At 43.9% G+C, this 19,478-nt stretch overlaps 1 protein-coding gene across 4 annotated transcripts in view; it reads left to right on the top strand.

Annotated features, from left to right (window-relative positions):
- Window positions 1-19,478, top strand: part of LOC133142500 (astrotactin-2) — a 374,986-nt gene that overhangs the window by 115,161 nt on the left and 240,347 nt on the right. Inside the window, exon 4 of one of the 4 annotated variants that reach the window (XM_061263760.1) lies at window positions 18,496-18,497. The exons of the other annotated variants lie outside the window; for them this stretch is intronic. Within the exon in view, the coding sequence (XP_061119744.1) occupies window positions 18,496-18,497 (2 nt within the window). The remainder of the gene's footprint in view (window positions 1-18,495; window positions 18,498-19,478) is intronic. 4 annotated transcript variants of the gene reach the window in all.

Genomic DNA, 19,478 nt, shown 5'->3' with positions numbered 1-19,478 from the left:
GCTTTATTTTATTTATTATCTTTTTTTTTTTGGGGGGGGGGGGGGGATTACAGCAGCAGCTGTTTAGCCCAAGACGAGCACTAGTCGTAAGAATATAAGAACATAAGAACATTTTAAGACGATAACAGGTCATGTAAGACTCATTATTGATCTAGACATGTCAAGAGCTCACGTCTGCAGATTATAATTGGGGTTGGAGCACAAATGCCTGGTGGGAGGTTTTTTGCTATGGTGGGGATTGGGTGGTATTGAGTGATGACTATTCGTTATTTTACGCCACTTTGTAACAGGCTGTCGAAGTTAACAAAGCGACGGATGGCAGGGCCTCCTTCAGAGACCGCTAACGCTAGTCCGCTGACGCTATTCCACTAACGAGAGTCTGCTATGCTAGCCCGCTAGCCTACAGAGCATGTAGCCGCAACGTGTCTCTCCTTCAGTATAAATGGGACTTCAATACCTTTGTCAGAAAAATAAGCACAGGAGGATGAATGCGGCTCACGACGAGAGAAAGGCAGGAACTTTGAAGGCGGCGCTGACTGCTGGTGTGCTTTTGGTCTTTTTCGCCCTTCTTTCCAATTCCTCCAGAGATATAAATCACTCCTGGAAACACCGCGTCTGCCTCTCCGCCAGTGACCCAGGGAGTGAGAGACATTTAGGACAGAGCAGCGGGGGAAAACATAAATCAGCTTTGCGATTAAACGACCGCTGTGCCGAGGCCTTCTGAGGGGCAGAAGCTCAAAGCGGGAAAAGGGCACTCCAACCTAGAAAAAAGTTTACCACGTCCAGTTATTGTACCGCATACACTTTACCAACATGAAAATTAATGACAAACACAATAATGATAGACATATTATTTATGGGGCACTCGGGGTTAAAGGGCAGGTTCTCAGACACCCAGACCCATCCCCACTGCTCGTGCCTGGCTGGAAGGTTACTGGGGGCAGCCTGTAACCTAGTGCGCTAAAGTACATGACTGGGACCCGGACGGTTGGTGGTTCAAGCCCTGATGGTATCAGCACAGGCGTTGGGCTCTTGAGCAAGGGTCTTAACCCGTTCTTAGTCCTATCACCTGTAAGTTTGCTGGTGATTGGACTAAGAAGAGCAGACTGCTCTCAGGAGAGACAGGAGTAAGCAGAAGGGTTCTGGTATGAAGCTTCCTTGATACTCATCACTTCCTGTGAGACAGAGACAGTACATCACTTCCTGTTAGGTACTCTCTCTGAACAGTGAGATTCAATACCCAAGAGGGCAGTCATGAGAAGCCGAAAGTAATTTTAATCAGAGATCTTCTGAGAGAGCTCCACAGAATCTGATCGTAAATATAAGCTCCTCAGACAGCCACTGTCTGCAGTTCTGTCTGTGAAGTCTGTATTTCTGACCACTTTTAAACTTACCTTAGCTTTCCTACTGCAAGCTGCGTTTAAATGTACTGTAATTGCAGTAAGTGAAAACTAATTGTATGCCAAATTAATTTTAGTAAGCGGAGCATCCTCTTGGCAAATCAGTTGATTATGATCCATGTAAACCTGTTCTGATTATGAAGACGCAACGATGGCAATGATGTTTCTCCAGTATAAGCAGTATATTTATTCATTGTATATTGTTCATTTTTTCTGTATAATTCCTGTCATTCAATGAGAGAATGTCAAACATTACATTACATGTCATTTGGCTGATGCTTTTATCTAAAGCAACTTACAGTTGATTAGACTAAGCAGGAGATAATCCTCCCCTGGAGCAATGCAGGGTTAAGTGCCTTGCTCAAGGGCCCAACGGCTGTGCGGATCTTATTATGGCTACTGGATTCTGCAAAAGAACTACATAGAGGTGGATGTCGACAAGTTTTATTAGTTTTCTTTATATTGACATTATTTTTGAATAAATAGAAATCCCTCTTCCCTTTCACTTCTGATAAAGCACTGCACCTCTCACTAGAAAGCAGCTAGGCTTGCGTTGACGTAATTGGCTGTTGTCCAAAATTGGATTCTGGGAGACAAGATGGGAGAAGGCACTCCAGGACGCAGAATTGCACAATCCCTCTGGACCTGCTCTGTATTGACTGTACTGAGTGTATGAACTTATTTCCACTCATTAAAAAAGCTAGCGGATATGCAGCTATACCCAGGACATTTGTGCGTGAGTCCATGGTTTACATTAGTTCAGTTCTCTCTGGTCATCGTGAGATCAGTGGTCACTAAAATTTATTTTTATAATGCAGAATAATGACGATAAAATATTTGCGAAGACCGATTTCTTGAATGTTTGAGTAGCTTTGACCCTGATTCCAGAATTGATTAAAAAACAAGACGGGGGATAAGGAACTCAGTTGGAGGGAGAGGGTGTGTGTGTTTGTGTGTGTGTGTGTGTGTGTGTGTGGCTGTTTGTGTTTGTGTGTGGCTGTGGGTGTGGGTGTGTGTTTGTGTGTGTACCCATGGGTGTGTGTGGCCCTGTGTGTGTGTTTCTGTGTGTTCTTGTGTGGTGTATGCGTGTGTGGTATATGTGTGTGTGGCTGTGAGTGCGTGCGTTTGTGTGTGTGTATGTGTGGGTGCAGTCGGGTGTGTGTGTGTGTGTGTGTGTGTGTATGTATGTGTGGGTGCAGTCGGGTGTGTGTGTGTGTGTGTGTCTGTGTGTGTGTGTGTCTGTGTGTGCGTGCGTGTGTGTGTGTGTGTGTGTGCTTCCCTGTGTATGTCTGCTTGTGTGCATGCATGGGTGTATGTGTGTGTGTGTCCATGTGTGTGTGTCCGTGTGTGTGTGTGTGTGTGTGTATATGTGTGCTTCCCTGTGTATGTGTGCGTGCACCTGTGTGTGTCCCTGTGTGCGTGTGCGTGTTTAAAATACAGCAATCATCAAAATTATGAGTTAGATTATTCCGACTGGGCTCAGCACATTTGTCTCCTCTCCAGCCGGCCCACCCACACAGTGCAGATTCGGCAGTAATGTCAGGGGCATCTGCAGAAACCGCTCTGAGACTCCGTCCCCGGTCAGTTATCTCTCTAATGCTGCGTCTTGCATTGAGAGCACACTCCACGAAACCGTAGTCTCCCTATAAATCACCCCTCGTAATGTTTCTCGGGTGGTTTTACGAGAATGATAAACTCTGGGGAAGTTGTTCGGAGGGAGGTACAATGCGAAAGCGTTTATGAGCTAGCCTTGAGGGATGTCGGCTCGGTGTGTGTACAAACATAACATCAGATCCACACTCCAATTAGACATACGTTTCAAAACAGAATTGTTGCAGAAGTGCTGACAGCCAGAGAATGTGTTAAAGTCTCGTTATTTTGTCTGTTTAATTAAAATACACCCTGATTTAGAGCGCTTTCTGTGTCTTACAGTTACAGCCTTATTTGCTGAAGCGATGGAATGGAAATACCTTACACACGCTAGCAGTGTTTGGACTGGGATTTCATCTGAAAGTGAAAGAACACTGATGTATTTCAGTGTGCCGACATTAACAACAGCATTCAGCATTCAGCATTCTATAACAGTGAATGAAAGCCACAATGGAGTAGTGGTACAGTCAAACATTTACATAACAAAGATTGTTCAGAAACTGTGGTGAATGTAGTGATATGTGTGTAATGTTGTGTGTGCCTGCTTATACAAGTGAGGTATTTCTTAGACTTCCTCGGATTCAATGGTCTTCTGATGCTGTTGGCCATCCACTTAGAGGTTTGACACATTGGGTTCAGATGCTCTTCTGCATACCGCTGTTGTAACGTGTGGCCATTTGAGTTAAAGCTTTCACCTTCCTGTCAGCTTTTACCAGTCTGGCCCTTCTCCTCTGACTTTTCTCATTAACAACGCGTTTCTGCCCACAGAACTGTCGCTCGTTGGCTGTTTGTTGTTTTTCACACCATTCTCTGTAAACTCCAGGAGATCAGCAGTTTCTGAGATACTCACACCACCCTGTCTGGCATTCCATGGTCAAAGTCACTTCGATCACATTTCTTCCACATTCAGATGTTTGATCTGGGCAACGGTTGAACCTCTTGATGCACTAAGTTGCTGCCACACGATTGGCCGATTAGATGTTTGCATTAACAAGCTGGTGTACAGGTGTACTGAATGAAGTGGGCACTGAAAATATGAGTATATGAATGATTGAGAGAGGAAGAGAGAAGGAGCAATTCTATTTTTACTTCTACTTTCGCATTTGATCCGGACACACTCTGAGGGCACGCGTTCTGAGCTCTGACATACTGTGGTGCGAGGGTAAACAGGTGAACACGGTCATTAGAGTGACATTAGCATCCAGAACACGCCCTGCCTGTCCTCAGACAAACACACCACCCTTCCTCTCTTAGCGTCTCAGCGCATTTCCTCTTCGTTGCCAACGGAAGCTCGCGGATATTTCCGTCTAGGCCTTTTTGGCGTCCGTGTTACACGCATCTTTCTTATTCACGCGTTGTTCCTTCCGGAATTCCGCCTTATCTGTCGTTAACCACACTGTCCTCTCCTTTAGCAACAGTGATTTGCGGTATTAAATAATAATAAATAATTTGTTATTTTGCTAACGCTATTTTATCCAAAGCTTCTTACGGGAGACAGTCCCACCAAGGGCCTAACAGTCGTGTGGATCTTAGCGTAGCTTCACCTTCCAGGTTCCAGTCATGTGCCTTAGCCGCCAGGCAACAGACTGCCCCCAATAAAACCCCACTTAAATAAAAAATCTTGTCAGTATTTCATTCCTAATTTTTTTATTTTGACCCATAATTTGATTGCGATTATTACTATTTACTGCGCTCTGGCGGTGGCACCTTACGAGGTTAAGAGCGTAGTAAAGTGAGAAGAAAGTTTTACGGTGTGAGCGGGTCATTTTTCCCTCTCCTGGCTCGTGATTTTGCCCGTCATGGAGATCCGATCCATCATGCCGTCGAGCCCGGTGCGGAGACTCCGGGCTCGACTCCCACTACAAATCACCACAAACCGTACGTATTCCAGTCCGTTTATTAGTCATTCGGTCTGGGGAAATATTTCCTATTGTCAGTGTAAAATTTTAGCTTACCCACTCCTGCGCCCTTGGGTGCTGTTGACAGAAGACGAAGACCTTGAGGCAGCCTCCCTGGCGAACCTTCATGAATAAAACCGCCTCTGTCAGCTTAAAGACTTCAATCAGATCCAATCACAGAGAGGACGAGGGAATTAAACTCAGTGAAGTCAGACCCGGGTCAAAGACGCGTTTAATACACGCAAGACACCAGGATAACTTTTCCTTTTGCTTTGTGCTTTTTATTTGTATTTTCCTAATGTGTATTGTTCAATATCCAGGTAGGGAAGCTGGTTTGTTGCCGAGACTCTAGTTTTTCGCAAGTAACGAGCCTTTTCTCAGATTTGTAGGGATCAGCGGGCGAGTTATGAGTTACGAGACTCCGAGAGTTATGATGCAAAGGAGCTTACAGCAAATTGCCGTCGCCAAAAATAATCCAAAGACGCGGTCTCGTTAGCGCTTCCCATCTGCGACTGATTACCGTGGAGTCGGAGAAGCAGCATGCCGACAAAAACACCCTCAGTCAGCCGCGTATTACTTATTATACCTTGCATCGGTGTTAAGTTATTCTGTCCTGAAACAGACCGCTAAATACCCATATGAAAAAATAACCAGCTCGTAGGCAGCTTGGCAGATGCTATTTGCGAGCTATAATGCTGACACACGGTACCTTTTTTCTAAAAAAAAACAAAAAAACTTTATTTGAAAGCGAACATGAGCTGGAACAAAAAGATGAATGCTGAAAGTGTGTTCGTGGCGAACAGCGGGTAATCACAACTCTTACACACTTTGAGACATTTGGTCCGTCGTGGTTACTGTCAGGGGACGCAAAATTTTAATTAGTTGGTAACATTGTTACTTTTTCGCTAAGTAAACAAATCGCACTTCGTGAAATTGTTGCCAAAGCCACGCACTGCCCATTGTGGCTCCGTAGACAGGAAAATGCGAAAGCATGACGTGACGAGTGAAATATTCTCTGGTGAAATATTACACACTTTCAGATGTTGCTGGGATTAAGTCCACCAGTACTGATGGCCTTGCAAAACTAACAGGCTTCACAATATGCTTCTATGGTACTTCAGGAAAGCAGGGCCTAAAACAGATAGTGTTTCTATTCCAGTAATAACACACGCGTATGCACATACACACACACACTCACACACATGCGCGCACATGTACACACGTAAGCACCCACACACTCACTGGCATGCACACACCCTCACCGTGTTGGTGTAGAATCGCAGTGTTAGAGTGGAATCACACAGTGTTGGTGCAGAATCACAGTGTTACAGTAGAACCACTCAGTGTTGGAGTAGAATCACTGTTTAGAGTAGAACCACATAAGGCCTCTGATCAGTGTTTATTGTTCCTGATGTACAGAATCACTCTGTCTATGTGTGTTCATCTTAAGCAGGATGCCATTCATCCTAAAGTGTGTGTCTTTCCTGTTGTACATGGACAATTATGTCATCAGTGATTAAGTCGTGGATGATAATGATGACAAAATTGATGACGTGGTTGTTTTGAGGATGATGTCATTGAGGGTAATGCCATGGTGATGATGTCATGGATGATGGCGATGATATTCTGTACAACAATGTCATGTCCAGATGACATGATACATACTCAGGTGTGGATGTAAATCTGCCAGGCCTGGTGTAGTACTAATGTGCATCGTTTTGAGACGGGTCCAAATTCATTACACGCTGTGAGATGTTTGAAACACTGAAAAAAACGAAGAAAGTCAGTCTTAACAAGTATCTTAGTATCTTAGTAATTAGACTTAAAATCTCATTCCTATTACTTCTTTGCTTTACAAAAAAACTGCCAATGAGGTGAGAAAGTTTGACTCGTTTCAAGATTTGCCAACGGGGTGAGAAAACATGACTTGTCAAACGAACAGTAGCTTAAAACAAGCTAACATTTTCTACCTGAGAGGAAAAAAAAAACGTAAGTCTTATTACAAGACTAAAAATGTTTGTTAAGGCGGCAATTTTATGCAGCGAAGGAGCCAGCATTGATCGGCCGCACGAGCGTCTCGCGTGTAAAATGAGGACGGATAGCAGTGGTCGCTGACACGCCAGTGTCCCTCAGTGTTAACGCCGCTTAAATGCCAAGAGGACGGAGAAATAAAGGGCGCCAAAGTCTTATCTTCCCATCCGCCGGAATGAGACGGGTATCCGCTTTCAAATGTCAGCATCCGCTGTTTCCTGCATATATTGCATTTGGATTGACAGTTTAGTCACTGTTTAGTCAGATTAGGAAGCTGAAAAGATTCACTGACTTCAGCAAAAAAGGGTTTAAAGAATAGCCCGTGCTCACTGAACTGTGAAGAAGTGGTAGAAATGACGGAATCGCATTATTCATATCATTGTTTGTTTAGCGGAAAACCATCTCCGACGTGACTGGGATAGGAGATATTTCTATCTATTTATACCTATGGCTGAGTGTTTGCTCAAGAAGTTCAGTTTTATGTCTAATTGAAGAGTAGAAATTCCTGCACCCCACCAAAGGTTCAACCCCCCCCTGTGTAGTGTCACCTTATCTGTCTGCTCTTTGTCCCAGCCTTAAAATGGCAGGTCGAAAATGTGCACGCCACTACTTATTTTATTAACATAGCGGGATGTGCTGATCAAAGCATATTCCAGAGCTTAAGGTTGTGGTCGTAGTGTAAGGCTTTGTAAAAAGTAGCATATTTACATTAGTTTTTCTGGAAGAAACTTCAGGTCCACAACAGTGTGTTCGTCAGGGTGCTTTGCGTGAAATGCTGGGAACGGTCTTGAGGCTGCCTCATTTGAAAAATAATGATAAAAAAGACGCGCAAACGTAAGTACAGTGGCATGTAGTACAGAGTATGCCTCCAGCACCCATAACAGCCACCTGCCTGCCATAAAACGATCATAAATATGTCCGCATAGTCACATTCTTGGCGTGAGCACACTTACTTACGCTTTAAAGAGAAAGTGACGGTTTTATGTACAATTCTTTTCAAATAAGCTTGCGAGTTCTCATTCCGTAAGTCATAAAACGGTGCAACTTCCTTCTCTTTTGTATTTTGTTCATTTGTATTGTCATTTTAAATGTGCTGTATAAATAAAGGTGACTTGACGTCTTGACACACTTCACCGATGATCTGCGTAGCACGTCTGGCCGTCTGAGATCCTAGTAATTGATGCAGTTACGCCGGTCGGTTTTAGCGACAGGGCAGAGTTATCACCGCAAATTTGTGGTTTGTTTAGCATTACCCACCATGGTTTCACGGTTTAGCGTTAGCCTGGCGATTAGCATTGTGTGATGGGTTTATTAGCTCTCTGCCTATGAAATTTCTTCAAACTGCTGATTGACTCTAGATTTGAGATTTTTTGCTTGGATATCATTCTGTAGACTGACTGTTCCTATTCATTTCTGAAACAAGCTAACCGTACGGGCAGTGAAGAATTACTTTATGAAGACATTACGGCGTGTCATGAACGGGAATGTAAACATGACTTCACGGTGTTGGTGTACCGCCTGTTGGGTTGGGAATGTTCTTCAACCTCATCACATCCCACACCGCCCCCCGCATCCAACTGCTTCAGCATACTGAACGTGTGTGCTGACTGGACAGTTCTAATTTGAGCGTTCACATATGAGACGCACGCAAGTCTTGTGGTTGCAGATTTACTTCCACATACAGATGTGGCACGAATCAAAAGCAATAAAGACGCGATTCCGTTTGGCTTTCTCTCTGCTGTTTGCACTGTTCTTAAAACATCAGAACTGTGTCACCCATGAAGGAAAAATAATTGGAATCTGGCCACTTTTAGCTGCACTGTCAACATAGCCTTTCATATTAGCGAATTACAGTTGCAAAGGAAATCAGACTCAAAAAGCTTTCAGGAACTGAAAGTTGGAGACTAAAATAAGTTCCCCTCGTCTACTCGACTGTACAGTATGCCTGAAGAAGGACATTATTAATAAGTGTTCACATCTCATTAGGTGAATTATCTCTGAAGGTGATAAATGGGTATGCTGTACAGGCCGAGGTGATTAGCATAATGATGTCTTTCCCAGTTTATTTCCACCTCTTACACATGTTGCTAATTAGCGGCTGTTGGCTTAGCAGGACCTGACCGTGTTGCCTGATCTCCTGAACCATGAAGTTGGTGTGAACTCCTGCTGCCCATAATGAGGACTTTGTACTTCTCAAATTAGAGTCATTATCAATCATCACACGCTTTTCTGAGACGAGGAAGAAAAATCTCACCTCGGCTGAGAATCTGTGAACCTGTGAGAGAGTTTGTCCTTAACTTTGAGCAAACTTAAGCAAGGGCTCCCTTGGAGTACAGTGACCTGACCCCTACAATAATTCCCATACAGTTATGGTAGTAGATTACATTGAATTAGATATTGATTTCAGTTTTTCATGTATTTTGTATGTCTGTGCGTTTTGTCCGTGTATGTCCCTGTGTGTGTCTCTCCATGTGTATGTATGTGTGTGTATGTGTTTGTGTCTTTGCATGCATGTGAGGTACGTGTGTTTTTGTGTGTGTCTGGTACATATGTGAGAGTGTATATGTGTGTGTGTGGTACATATGTGAGAGTGTATGTGTGTGTGTGTGGTACATGTGTGAGAGTGTGTGTGTGGGGTACATATGTGAGAGTATATGTGTGTGTGGTTCATGTGTGTGAGTGTGTGTGTGTGTATGTGTGGTACATGTATGTGTGTGTGGGTGTGTGTATGTGGTACGTGCGTGTGTGTGAGTGTGTGTGTGTGTTTGTGAGTGTGTGTGTGTATGTGTGTGTGGTACATGTGTGAGAGTGTATGTGTGTGTGTGGTACATGTGTGTGTGTGTGTGTGGTTCATGTGTGAGAGTGTGTGTGTGTGGGGTACATATGTGAGTGTGTGTGGTACGTGTGTGAGAGTGTGTGTGTGTGTGGTACATGTATGTGTGTGTGGTTCATGTGTGAGAGTGTGTGTGTGTGTATGTGTGTGGTACATCTATGTGTGTGGTTCATGTGTGGTACATGTGTGTGTGTGTGTGTGGTACGTGTGTGTGTGTGCATGTGTGTGTGGTACATGTTTGTGTGTTTGTGAGTGAGTGTGTGTGGTTCATGTGTGAGAGTGTGTGTGTGTATGTGTGTGGTACATGTATGTGTGTGTGGTTCATGTGTGAGAGTGTGTGTGTGTATGTGTGTGGTACATGTATGTGTGTGTGGTTCATGTGTGAGAGTGTGTGTGTGTATGTGTGTGGTACATCTATGTGTGTGGTTCATGTGTGGTACATGTGTGTGTGTGGTATGTGTGTGTGTGTTTGTGAGTGAGTGTGTGTGTGGGTGGTACGTGTGTGTGTGTGTGTGTGTGTGTGTAGGTGTGCGTGTGTGTTTGTGAGTGTGTGTGGTTCAGGTGGGAGAGTGTATGTGTGTGTGTGAGTGTGTGTGAGTGTGTGTGTGTGTGTGTGTGTGTGTGTGTGAGAGTGTGTGTGTGAGTGTGGTTCATGTGTGAGAGTGTATTGTTTGGCTGAGTGCTCTGTCTCCAGTCTGAGTGTGTGTGTGTGTGAGTGTGAGTGTGAGAGTGTGAGAGTGTGTGTGTGTGTGTGTGTGAGTGTGAGTGTGAGAGTGTGTGTGTGTGTGTGTGTGGTTCATGTGTGAGAGTGTATTGTTTGGCTGAGTGCTCTGTCTCCAGTGTCAGTGTGTGTGTGTGTGTGGTTCATGTGTGAGAGTGTATTGTTTGACTGAGTGCTCTGTCTCCAGTGTGAGTGTGTGTGGTTCATGTGTGAGAGTGTATTGTTTGTCTCCAGTATGAGTGTGATTGATGGACCCGTGTATTTCTGCAGTGCTGCGTACTCCGTGCATCACCACGTGTTCAAATCCGTCCTCTGCATTTCTGCCTCTAACCCTCCCCTGCCCCCGCTGGGGTACTGATCTAAACCAGGCCTGCGTGTTTAATCTCAACCAGAGCGCTAAACAACCCTTCATCATTTCTCTGTGCAGGGGACTAAGGAGAAATGGCTGCTCTGGTCCTGAGCAGTTACTGCAGTTATACATTAGCATAGCTAGGGCAAGTGAAAGGGTCTAACCTCTTCTCTCTTACTGTTTTCCACTCTCTGTCTCTCTTTGCTTGCTCTCTCTGTCTCTCTCTCTGTCGCACACACACACACACACACACACACACACACTCACACTCACACTCACTCCGTCTTTCCATTTCTGTCTTACCCCTCTCTCATCCTTCCTCTCTCACCCTCTCTTCTCATCTCCCCCCATCATCTCCCCCCATCTCTCTTTCTCAAATTCAAATTCAAAATGCTTTATTGGCATACAATGCATTTGTAGATAAGACGATAAGATGAAAAGACACACACACACACACACACACACACTTCTCTCTCTCTCATATGTCTCACACACACACACACACACACACACACACACTTCTCTCTCTCTCATATGTGACACACACACATATACACACACACACACACACACTTCTCTCTCTCTCATATGTCACACACACACACACACACTTCTCTCTCTCTCATATGTGACACACACACATATACACACACACACACCTCTCTCTCTCATATGTGACACACACACACACACACACACACACACACATACACACACCTACACACACCCCTCTCTCTCTCATATGTGATGCACCAGGGCATGGTGAATGCAAGCCTTGCTTGTGTTCCCCTCATTCCCCCGCTGTTCCGCCTCTGCGAGCAGCCATGTTGGACGTCCCCGAGGTTTCTGGGTAATTCCACGGCTTGGCGCACATCAGAAGCAGCTGCTCCCAACTCCATTACCGGCCAACAAAGGAGACGGGATCAATATATTCATCCTGTCGGGTGTAATCCGTGGGCTCGCGTCGGTCGGCTGGAAAAAGCAACTCGCCCTGCACTTTGTCCCTACGCTCAAGTGCCTCACACTTCGCCCAATCGTCCTTTCTGAGGTCCTTCATCCAACAGGGCTGTAAGCAGCACCTTCATACGTTCTACAACGACATTCATTAACACTTCACCACTGACGTAGCAAGTCCTTCATACAACTGGGCTGTAAGCAGCACCTTCATACGTTCTACAACGACATTCATTAACACTTCACCACTGACGTAGCAAGTCCTTCATACAACTGGGCTGTAAGCAGCACCTTCATACGTTCTACAACGACATTCATTAACACTTCACCACTGACGTAGCAAGTAACATTGGCGTGACACAAAATATCTGCTAAGTGATTGAGATCTAGTGTAATATTACCGTGTGGGAATTTGGCAGATGCTTTTAGGCAAAGAGGCTGACAAACGGCGCACTTAGCATGGGAAGCTAACTCTAGAGCTGGAGGGAAAGATGCTATTAGATCAGAGTTGTAACTTAGGTGCTAGCCAGCAGGTATAATTCTTGTTCTGCTTATGAATGCATTATGTAGCTCTTATGAAAAGCCATTAGTACGAAGTGTTACGCTATATTTTAGGTGAGTCAGGAAGCTCACAGGTGTGTGGCCGTCCCCCTAGAGCAGGGGTACTCAAAGCTGGCCCTCGGGGGCAAGGGCCAATAGTACTGCTGGTATTCATTCCTCCCTCCAATCAGGGACTGATGAGTTTACTCTCTGGCCAATCAGTGGCATTGTTGGACTGTGGATTACCAGGCAGCACTACCACGAGGCCCAGCTTTGAGTATCCCTGAAGAGGAATAAAGGGCTTCAAAACGGCCCTCTATGACTCCATGGAGGAGCCCTGTCGAGTTCAAGGGTTCTTTGTTTGGCAAAACTGTTCAATTTTGGAGTTTCCACACTTTTCACACCTGCCATGAGGGTTCCATGAAGACCTAACAAGGGTCTTCTTCTGGAGACTTTTTTTCTGTGCCTTGAACATTATGTTAGGTAGCCATACTTGCTGCGAGCCTCAGTTCTTGGCCTCAGCTCAAACGCAAACCACTTCAATCCGGCTGTTTCCAAGGGTGGCCACGTTCACCAAATCACAGATGAATTCATGAAATGGAACCGCTTGCTTCATAAAAGCTTACAGAAAAACAAAATCACTTCGGTTTGGCATTGGCCATAGAATTGTTCTGCATCTTTTTAAATTATACCAACAGCTCACCCAGGTCAAATGCAGCTCTTCGAAAAGATTACAGCACATGGCTTTCCTTGTGGATTATGCTAAAAAATAAAGCCTTTTTCTGGCTTATTCCAAAGCATAATTACACAAGCATACACAAGCATAAGTGTTAGACGTGTCATTTGTTTTAATATGACAACCGAAGTCACCTCTCAAATTGAAATGACTGCTCCTTGTCATAATCTATGCTATGCTGCTGAATTTAGCTATGCAGCTCAATTATGTTTTAGACATTAAAATAAAATGTCACAGGTCTCTTTAAATGAAAGACCGGAAAGGGGGAAACACAGGCTAAACTAATTACGTCCCACCAATCCAGGTATTCTTGCGTCTTTAAGCCAGTAATCACAAGACCAGAGTGTTGAAAGACATCACTGTGGAAATAAGGTTATAAGTTAAAAGCTAAAATCTATTATCTTACCAGAGCTTTCTGTATGGTACATAAAACATGGGGGCACAGCGAGTCGCCCACACGTAGCAGACAAAACAAACTCCAGCTCGACTAGTTCTACTCTGAATGTGGCATTGCGTTTTGTCTTCATCAGGGCATACCTCAGTGGTAATAAAAACAAATAAAGCAAATAAAAGCCCTGGAAACTTTGTGTCACGACGAGGAAATATGACCAAACTACAAAAGAAAACAAAATAAGCCCCGGACACAGTAAGAATGATAGATTCACTATGTAACAAAGCTAAAGCAAGATTTAGTGGACGAACGCAGTCGCACCGCAATGGTAGCTATAGAAACGGGTGGCAACCGACATCAATCACTTCGACGGCGAGTTCGCTATGTTGAATTTTAGAGTGAAAATAAGGAACCCACTCTGTTTCTGAAAACAGTGGCACAGAGATCGTTTCAGAGAGTGTGCTTGAAAGAAAGTTGCTGATAGGTTGTGACCGTATGATAATAGGAATTGCCATGGCTTTCAATTGCCACTGACCTTTGTGTCCATTGCAATTACATGTAATGAGACTGCATGGAGGATAAAAGGTAGTTTGAAGATAAAAGGTACGTTTATCATGAACTATTTATGATTAAAGTGTGAGTGACTATTCTTATTATACTTTTTATTATTGTAATACTATAATAATACTTTGTAATGTAATACTATTGTAATAGGTGTAGTGGGGGTGGTGGTAACAGTTTTAGCAGTATAAATACTGATACTGCACAATGATGCACCCTAACTAAGAGAAATGATGTGCAGATATGTATAGTATTAACAGTATTGTTTTAACAGTCATGAAATACGTATATTTTTCTATCTGCAGTCTTATGTAATATTCATTCATTTTCCTTCAGGGATATAAAGCTCCTTGGTTCGTGTTGGTGTGTGCTTGTCTGGAGTGAGATATAGCATATGTCCAGGGTGCTGAGTTATTCCTTACACCGACAGACTGAGAGCTGAAGTAATGTGGGCGTAAATATTCCGCTGGGTCCGAGGTTGCCTCCTCTGTCATCAGTGTTGGTAAATGTATTGAAATTTATTTAAATGTTTAGGCGTAAATCTACCCTTCGGAGGGCGATTTGCAGCGGAGCTGGGGTGTCTCTGGAAGCGGCCTGCTCAGTTTCTTGGAGCCAGACGAGCACATTAATTTCTCTTTTGGGCCAGCGGTGTTGCGCCTCCAGATCGGCATTTTCACTTGTGGGGCACCAGGATGGTAATATGAAGGTTCTGGCCACCAGGGGGCAGCACCGGCCCTACTGACACGTATGGCCACGGCTGTGATTGATTGTGATCACTGTAGCTGTGGCCCGTTACCTAATAACTGGCCTACTTAAGAGGCCTGGGGCACGTTTAATCAGAAAAGGTCTTGCTGTGGTTTCCATGGTGATCGATATGTTAACCTCCTTACGCTGTGAAATGGTTTGCACCAGGCTTTTGAGTTATGTTTCCTCCCATTTGGTGGGTGTGTCGGGGGTGTAGCCTGAATCAATAATGACGTAGGCCTATGCTTTAAAGCACAAAGAACATACAGAATGGTCTTCTCAATCGCCATAGTAGTAAACCGTACCTACGTCAGTCCAGCCATGGTTTGTAACAGGATGTTCAACGCACCACCATTTCCGTTGAAATAAATGTTTTGCCACGTTTTGTCGGGGTTGAACGTGACCCTTGTTCCCAGGTCTAGGTAGAGAGTTGGGATTTTTTTGGGGAGTTGTTTGTGGCCACTGTTTGTGAGTTCTGGTTCTGGTATTTGTTTGTGATTTCTCATAGCATTTTCTGGGTTGCCAGATGGGCATTGTTTTGTTTCAAGTCATATTTTTGTTAATAAAAGGCAATAAGCCAACCCTTTCCTTGGTTTCATCTGGTCTGTCCACCTTTTGATCAGTGACCACTGCTGGCTCTGCATCATCTTTGTGGCACTGTAAATAAAGCATGAACCTAAAGCTACAGCATTGGCACTCCAGATGAGAATATTTTTCACAGCTAGCTCAGATAATAATTGTGTGTGAAATTGTATGTGTATGTCTGAGAGAGTGTGTTTTTCATTCAGTGTTTTATGTACTGTCTAAGCGCAACATTATTGTGTGTGTGTGTGTGTGTGTGTGTGTGTGTGTGTGTGTGTGTAAAAACCTTTTGGGTGAAAGTATAATTTCCATAACATTTCAGACAAAAGTTCTACAGTATCTCTGACATATTTCAATCCAAGGCTGCCATTTCTTCCGAATACAGGTCATAGTTTCGTTCTTGTAGCATTGTTGCAATGTTCAATTTGCTTCAGTGACTGTATATCCCAGCTAGCACAAAACATTCTCACAATGTTGTTGCGATGTAGAAGTAATGTTATAACATTGACAGAATGTTCCATTCACATTGTGACAGCTGGGGATGTGGGATGTGGTTATAGGCTGACCGAGACTGTTCCAATGAAACGGCCATGGTAACCGAGGCATGTCCTGAGAAAAGGCGGCCATTTTGTTTCCCTTTGATGCATAAGGCAGAAGAAGCCTCAGATCCTTCCTGAACTGCAGTGAGCGCGGAGCAGGGCCCTGCAGCTAGCTTCGGGTGGGCAGGTGCTCAAAGTGAGAACAGTGAGCACATGAACCGTTTTACCAGTTACTGTGGAGAATGCATTTTACCACAATGAATGAAAGCGTATTAACAACAATAACAATTATGCAAACAAACATTCGATGCATTATTGGACACTTGGGGGCAAACCAGGTGTGAGAAAAGAAGAAAAGTGAGGAAAGGGCACATCAGCCTATTAAAAAGAACCCAGTTATGCCAGCAACAATAATAATTAAAATAACTTTTTTTTTTTTTTATGAAGTCAAAGGGGCATTTTTGGCAAAAGAGGCAGGTGGGCCCAGACCCCCCTCACTTCCTTATTTTTTTCTGCTTTTCATTTCTGTAATGCCCAGGCAAAAAGTGAAATTAAAGTTTCCTGGGCCTGGTGGTAAGCACTGGTCCTCATTAAACTCAGCGTTAAACAGAGAGATGGGAAGACGGTGTGAGGGCTGGAGGGAGCGAGGGGATGTTTACTTCTCTAATTCCTTTCCTCCTTTCTTCCCTCTCCTCTAAACATGCGTTTGATATCTGGGGGCCGGTTCCTTGAATGTATCAAACAGCGAATCGTATCAACAAGACCGAATTGACAAAACAAGACCTGTTTGGTCAAATATAAGGAGGAAGGAAGGCCCCATTAGTGCACTGTAATTAATCGGTGGTCTGTAAAGTCTCATGTACCTGGAACGAAAGACAAGCCCCTGAACACTGTGGATCAGCCTACGTAGCGATAAGTACACTGCCCACAGACATACCACCCTGTAGCTTTCTCATGTCAATCTGCTGAAGCTAGGCAGCTGTGGGCTTCTTGTATGTTTGGTTGGGAGACCTCCTCTTCTCGCTTTAATGCTGAGTTTACATCTTTTGTTCGGGTTTTCTATTTACTTATTTCCAATACTGTCAATGTAGAATTCTGACAACATTAACCTGTCGCATGGAGAGGGATGCTAAAGTCACTTGCTTCTCTTTCGATCCCGTCTTTAATCGAGGGTCAAAGTTGTGTCAGCAGACTGAACAACTTACCTCTCATTTGAATACACACAACTTCATGTTTTAGTCTACTGTAGGACTGTTAAATTTGCATTTGTATGTATCCTGGTGCTGTGGTTGCTTACCTTATACTTAACTATAATTAATGTATAGTTTGACCTGCCATACTGACTGACTTAGCCTATTTACTACGTATACTAGACTTGATGTTCTTGGCTGTAGACACCCAATTCTTCATGTGCATTGTACCATATCCAACCTGTTCTTTGGTTGTTCTAATGGCTTTTGGCATGCAATTATTGTACGTCGCTTTTGATAAAAGCATGTGCTAAATAATTGTGATGTAATGGAAGCGCGCACAGGAGTCACATGCAGGTTGCTGTGCATCCCGTTTCTTTACACAAATGGGAACTGAAAACAATGACTCCATTCTGATTTATGCTGTTTCGTGCTGGTCTAACAGCACAAGAATGGCATCACATACGAGGGGGAAAGTATCAGAACTGCAGGGGGAAATTTGCTGCTCGAAGAGGTTTCTCCAACCAGCAGGGGGCACTGTCCCCAGTGGGCCAATTAGAAAAGCCAGCAACCCCAGCACAATCCTGGATCCCTCGACTGTAGGAGACGCCATTTTTAGGATCAGACATTAAACCCTCACTCGCTGTGGTCATTACGACATCCCACAGCACTTTTCGAAAGAGTTGGGGTGTTGACCCTGGTTGTTCTGGTCGAATTCCCAGGAAACAGCCTCTCTATTTCTGGCCCACTGTTCACCCCCCTACGTCTGATTGGTTACACAATCCCTTGTGTTCCCCACCCACTTTGTTTCGCTGTGTCATCACTGTAAAAACTCTCTCAGTTGACCGACTGGGTTAAGTGGAGGTTAAATGAAAAACACTGCTGAGGCTTACCCAAGGTGGTTTTACTGAGCTTGGTACAAGAGAAATAAAGTGCAGTCCGTAAGTATTTGGACACTGATACATTTTCTCTTGTTTTCGATATATACTCCAGCAAACAAACAGTTGAAATAGGGCTGAAGGTCATACACGGTTCACCCAATGTGGATGTAAAACCCCTCCAATTAAAGCTGAAAGTCTGCAGTTTAACTGCTTGTTTGCTGGAGTATAGAGCAAAAACAACAAGAATAAATACTCAGGGATTGTCATGTAAGCTCTTGAGAATGCAACATACTGGATTAACAACAAGTGAAATAAATTAAGAAATCATTGAAATAATATTCCTGCAGCTGGGGTTTTTATCTCTAAATATACAGTTTATCTGTCATACTGGAAGAGCAAAGGGAGGTCTGTAGCGTAGTGGTTAAGGTACATGACTGGGACCCCGCAAAGGTTGGTGGTTCGATCCCCGGTGTGGCCACAATAATATCCGCACAGCCGTTGGGCCCTTGAGCAAGGCCCTTAACCCTGAATTTCTCCAGGGGAGGATTGTCTCCTGCTTAGTCTAATCAACTGTACGTTGCTCTGGATAAGAGCATCTGCCAAATGCTGTTAATGTAATGTAATGTAACTCTGTGGGAATTTTCCTAAATGTGAAGAGCCAATAGAAGATACGGTACTCTCCTAACTCAGCCTGCCGCTGTGAAGTCATCATTATGCGCCATCCCCACAGACGATATGACTACAGGAACTTTATTTCTTAATGGGAGATAAATTACCCCTAACTTTGGATTGATAGTACGCTTAAAGGCATGTTGGTGGGAATCAGAGTTTTGAATGAAAATCAGACAAGGACTTTTTCAAGGAGGTGGTTTTGAGCCTTTTGTCAGCCATTAACCTACCGGAACCTCAACAACGAGAGCTGATTGTATAATTTGCTAAATAGTCTCTCAGCGGCGGGTGCTCATTGCCCTTCTGATGGTCATTTGCATTCATGTTAATAAGTTTAATTGCCATTAAGGTCTCTAACGACTGTCCTTTTCAACCTTGCGAAATGCTACAAGGCTGTCTGGTCTACGGGAGGAGAAAGAATGGAAATGGTTACTGGCAGAGAGCAAAATGTTTTCCTTTGTGTTGCCTTGACCAGCGTCCTTCTTCTTCAAAGAAACATTCCTTTTTGTGGTATCATAATGATAAAAGCAGAAAAACACTGTCTGTGGCTAGATTGCTGTTTTTTAAGCCATGGGTACAGTTTTCAAAACAACAGCATTGAAGACTGCTGATTTACAAAAGCATATCTGAAGGACAAGACAGATTATCGAATCAGAAACCAAATCATCTGATTTTTCGTTGTGTTTTCTGGTTTGTCGTTGTGTTCTCTGGGATGTTCTTGTGTTTTCTGATTTGTCTTTCTGGTTTCTGGTATGTTGTTGTGTTTTATGATTTGTCTGTGGTTTCTGGTATGTTGTTGTGTTTTATGA

The sequence above is a fragment of the Conger conger genome, chromosome 12 (genome assembly GCF_963514075.1).
Source record: "Conger conger chromosome 12, fConCon1.1, whole genome shotgun sequence".
NCBI classification, from domain to species: Eukaryota; Metazoa; Chordata; class Actinopteri; order Anguilliformes; family Congridae; genus Conger; species Conger conger.
The sequence above is the reverse complement of the archived record's forward strand: the minus strand, read 5'-3'. Positions and strand labels throughout refer to the sequence as shown.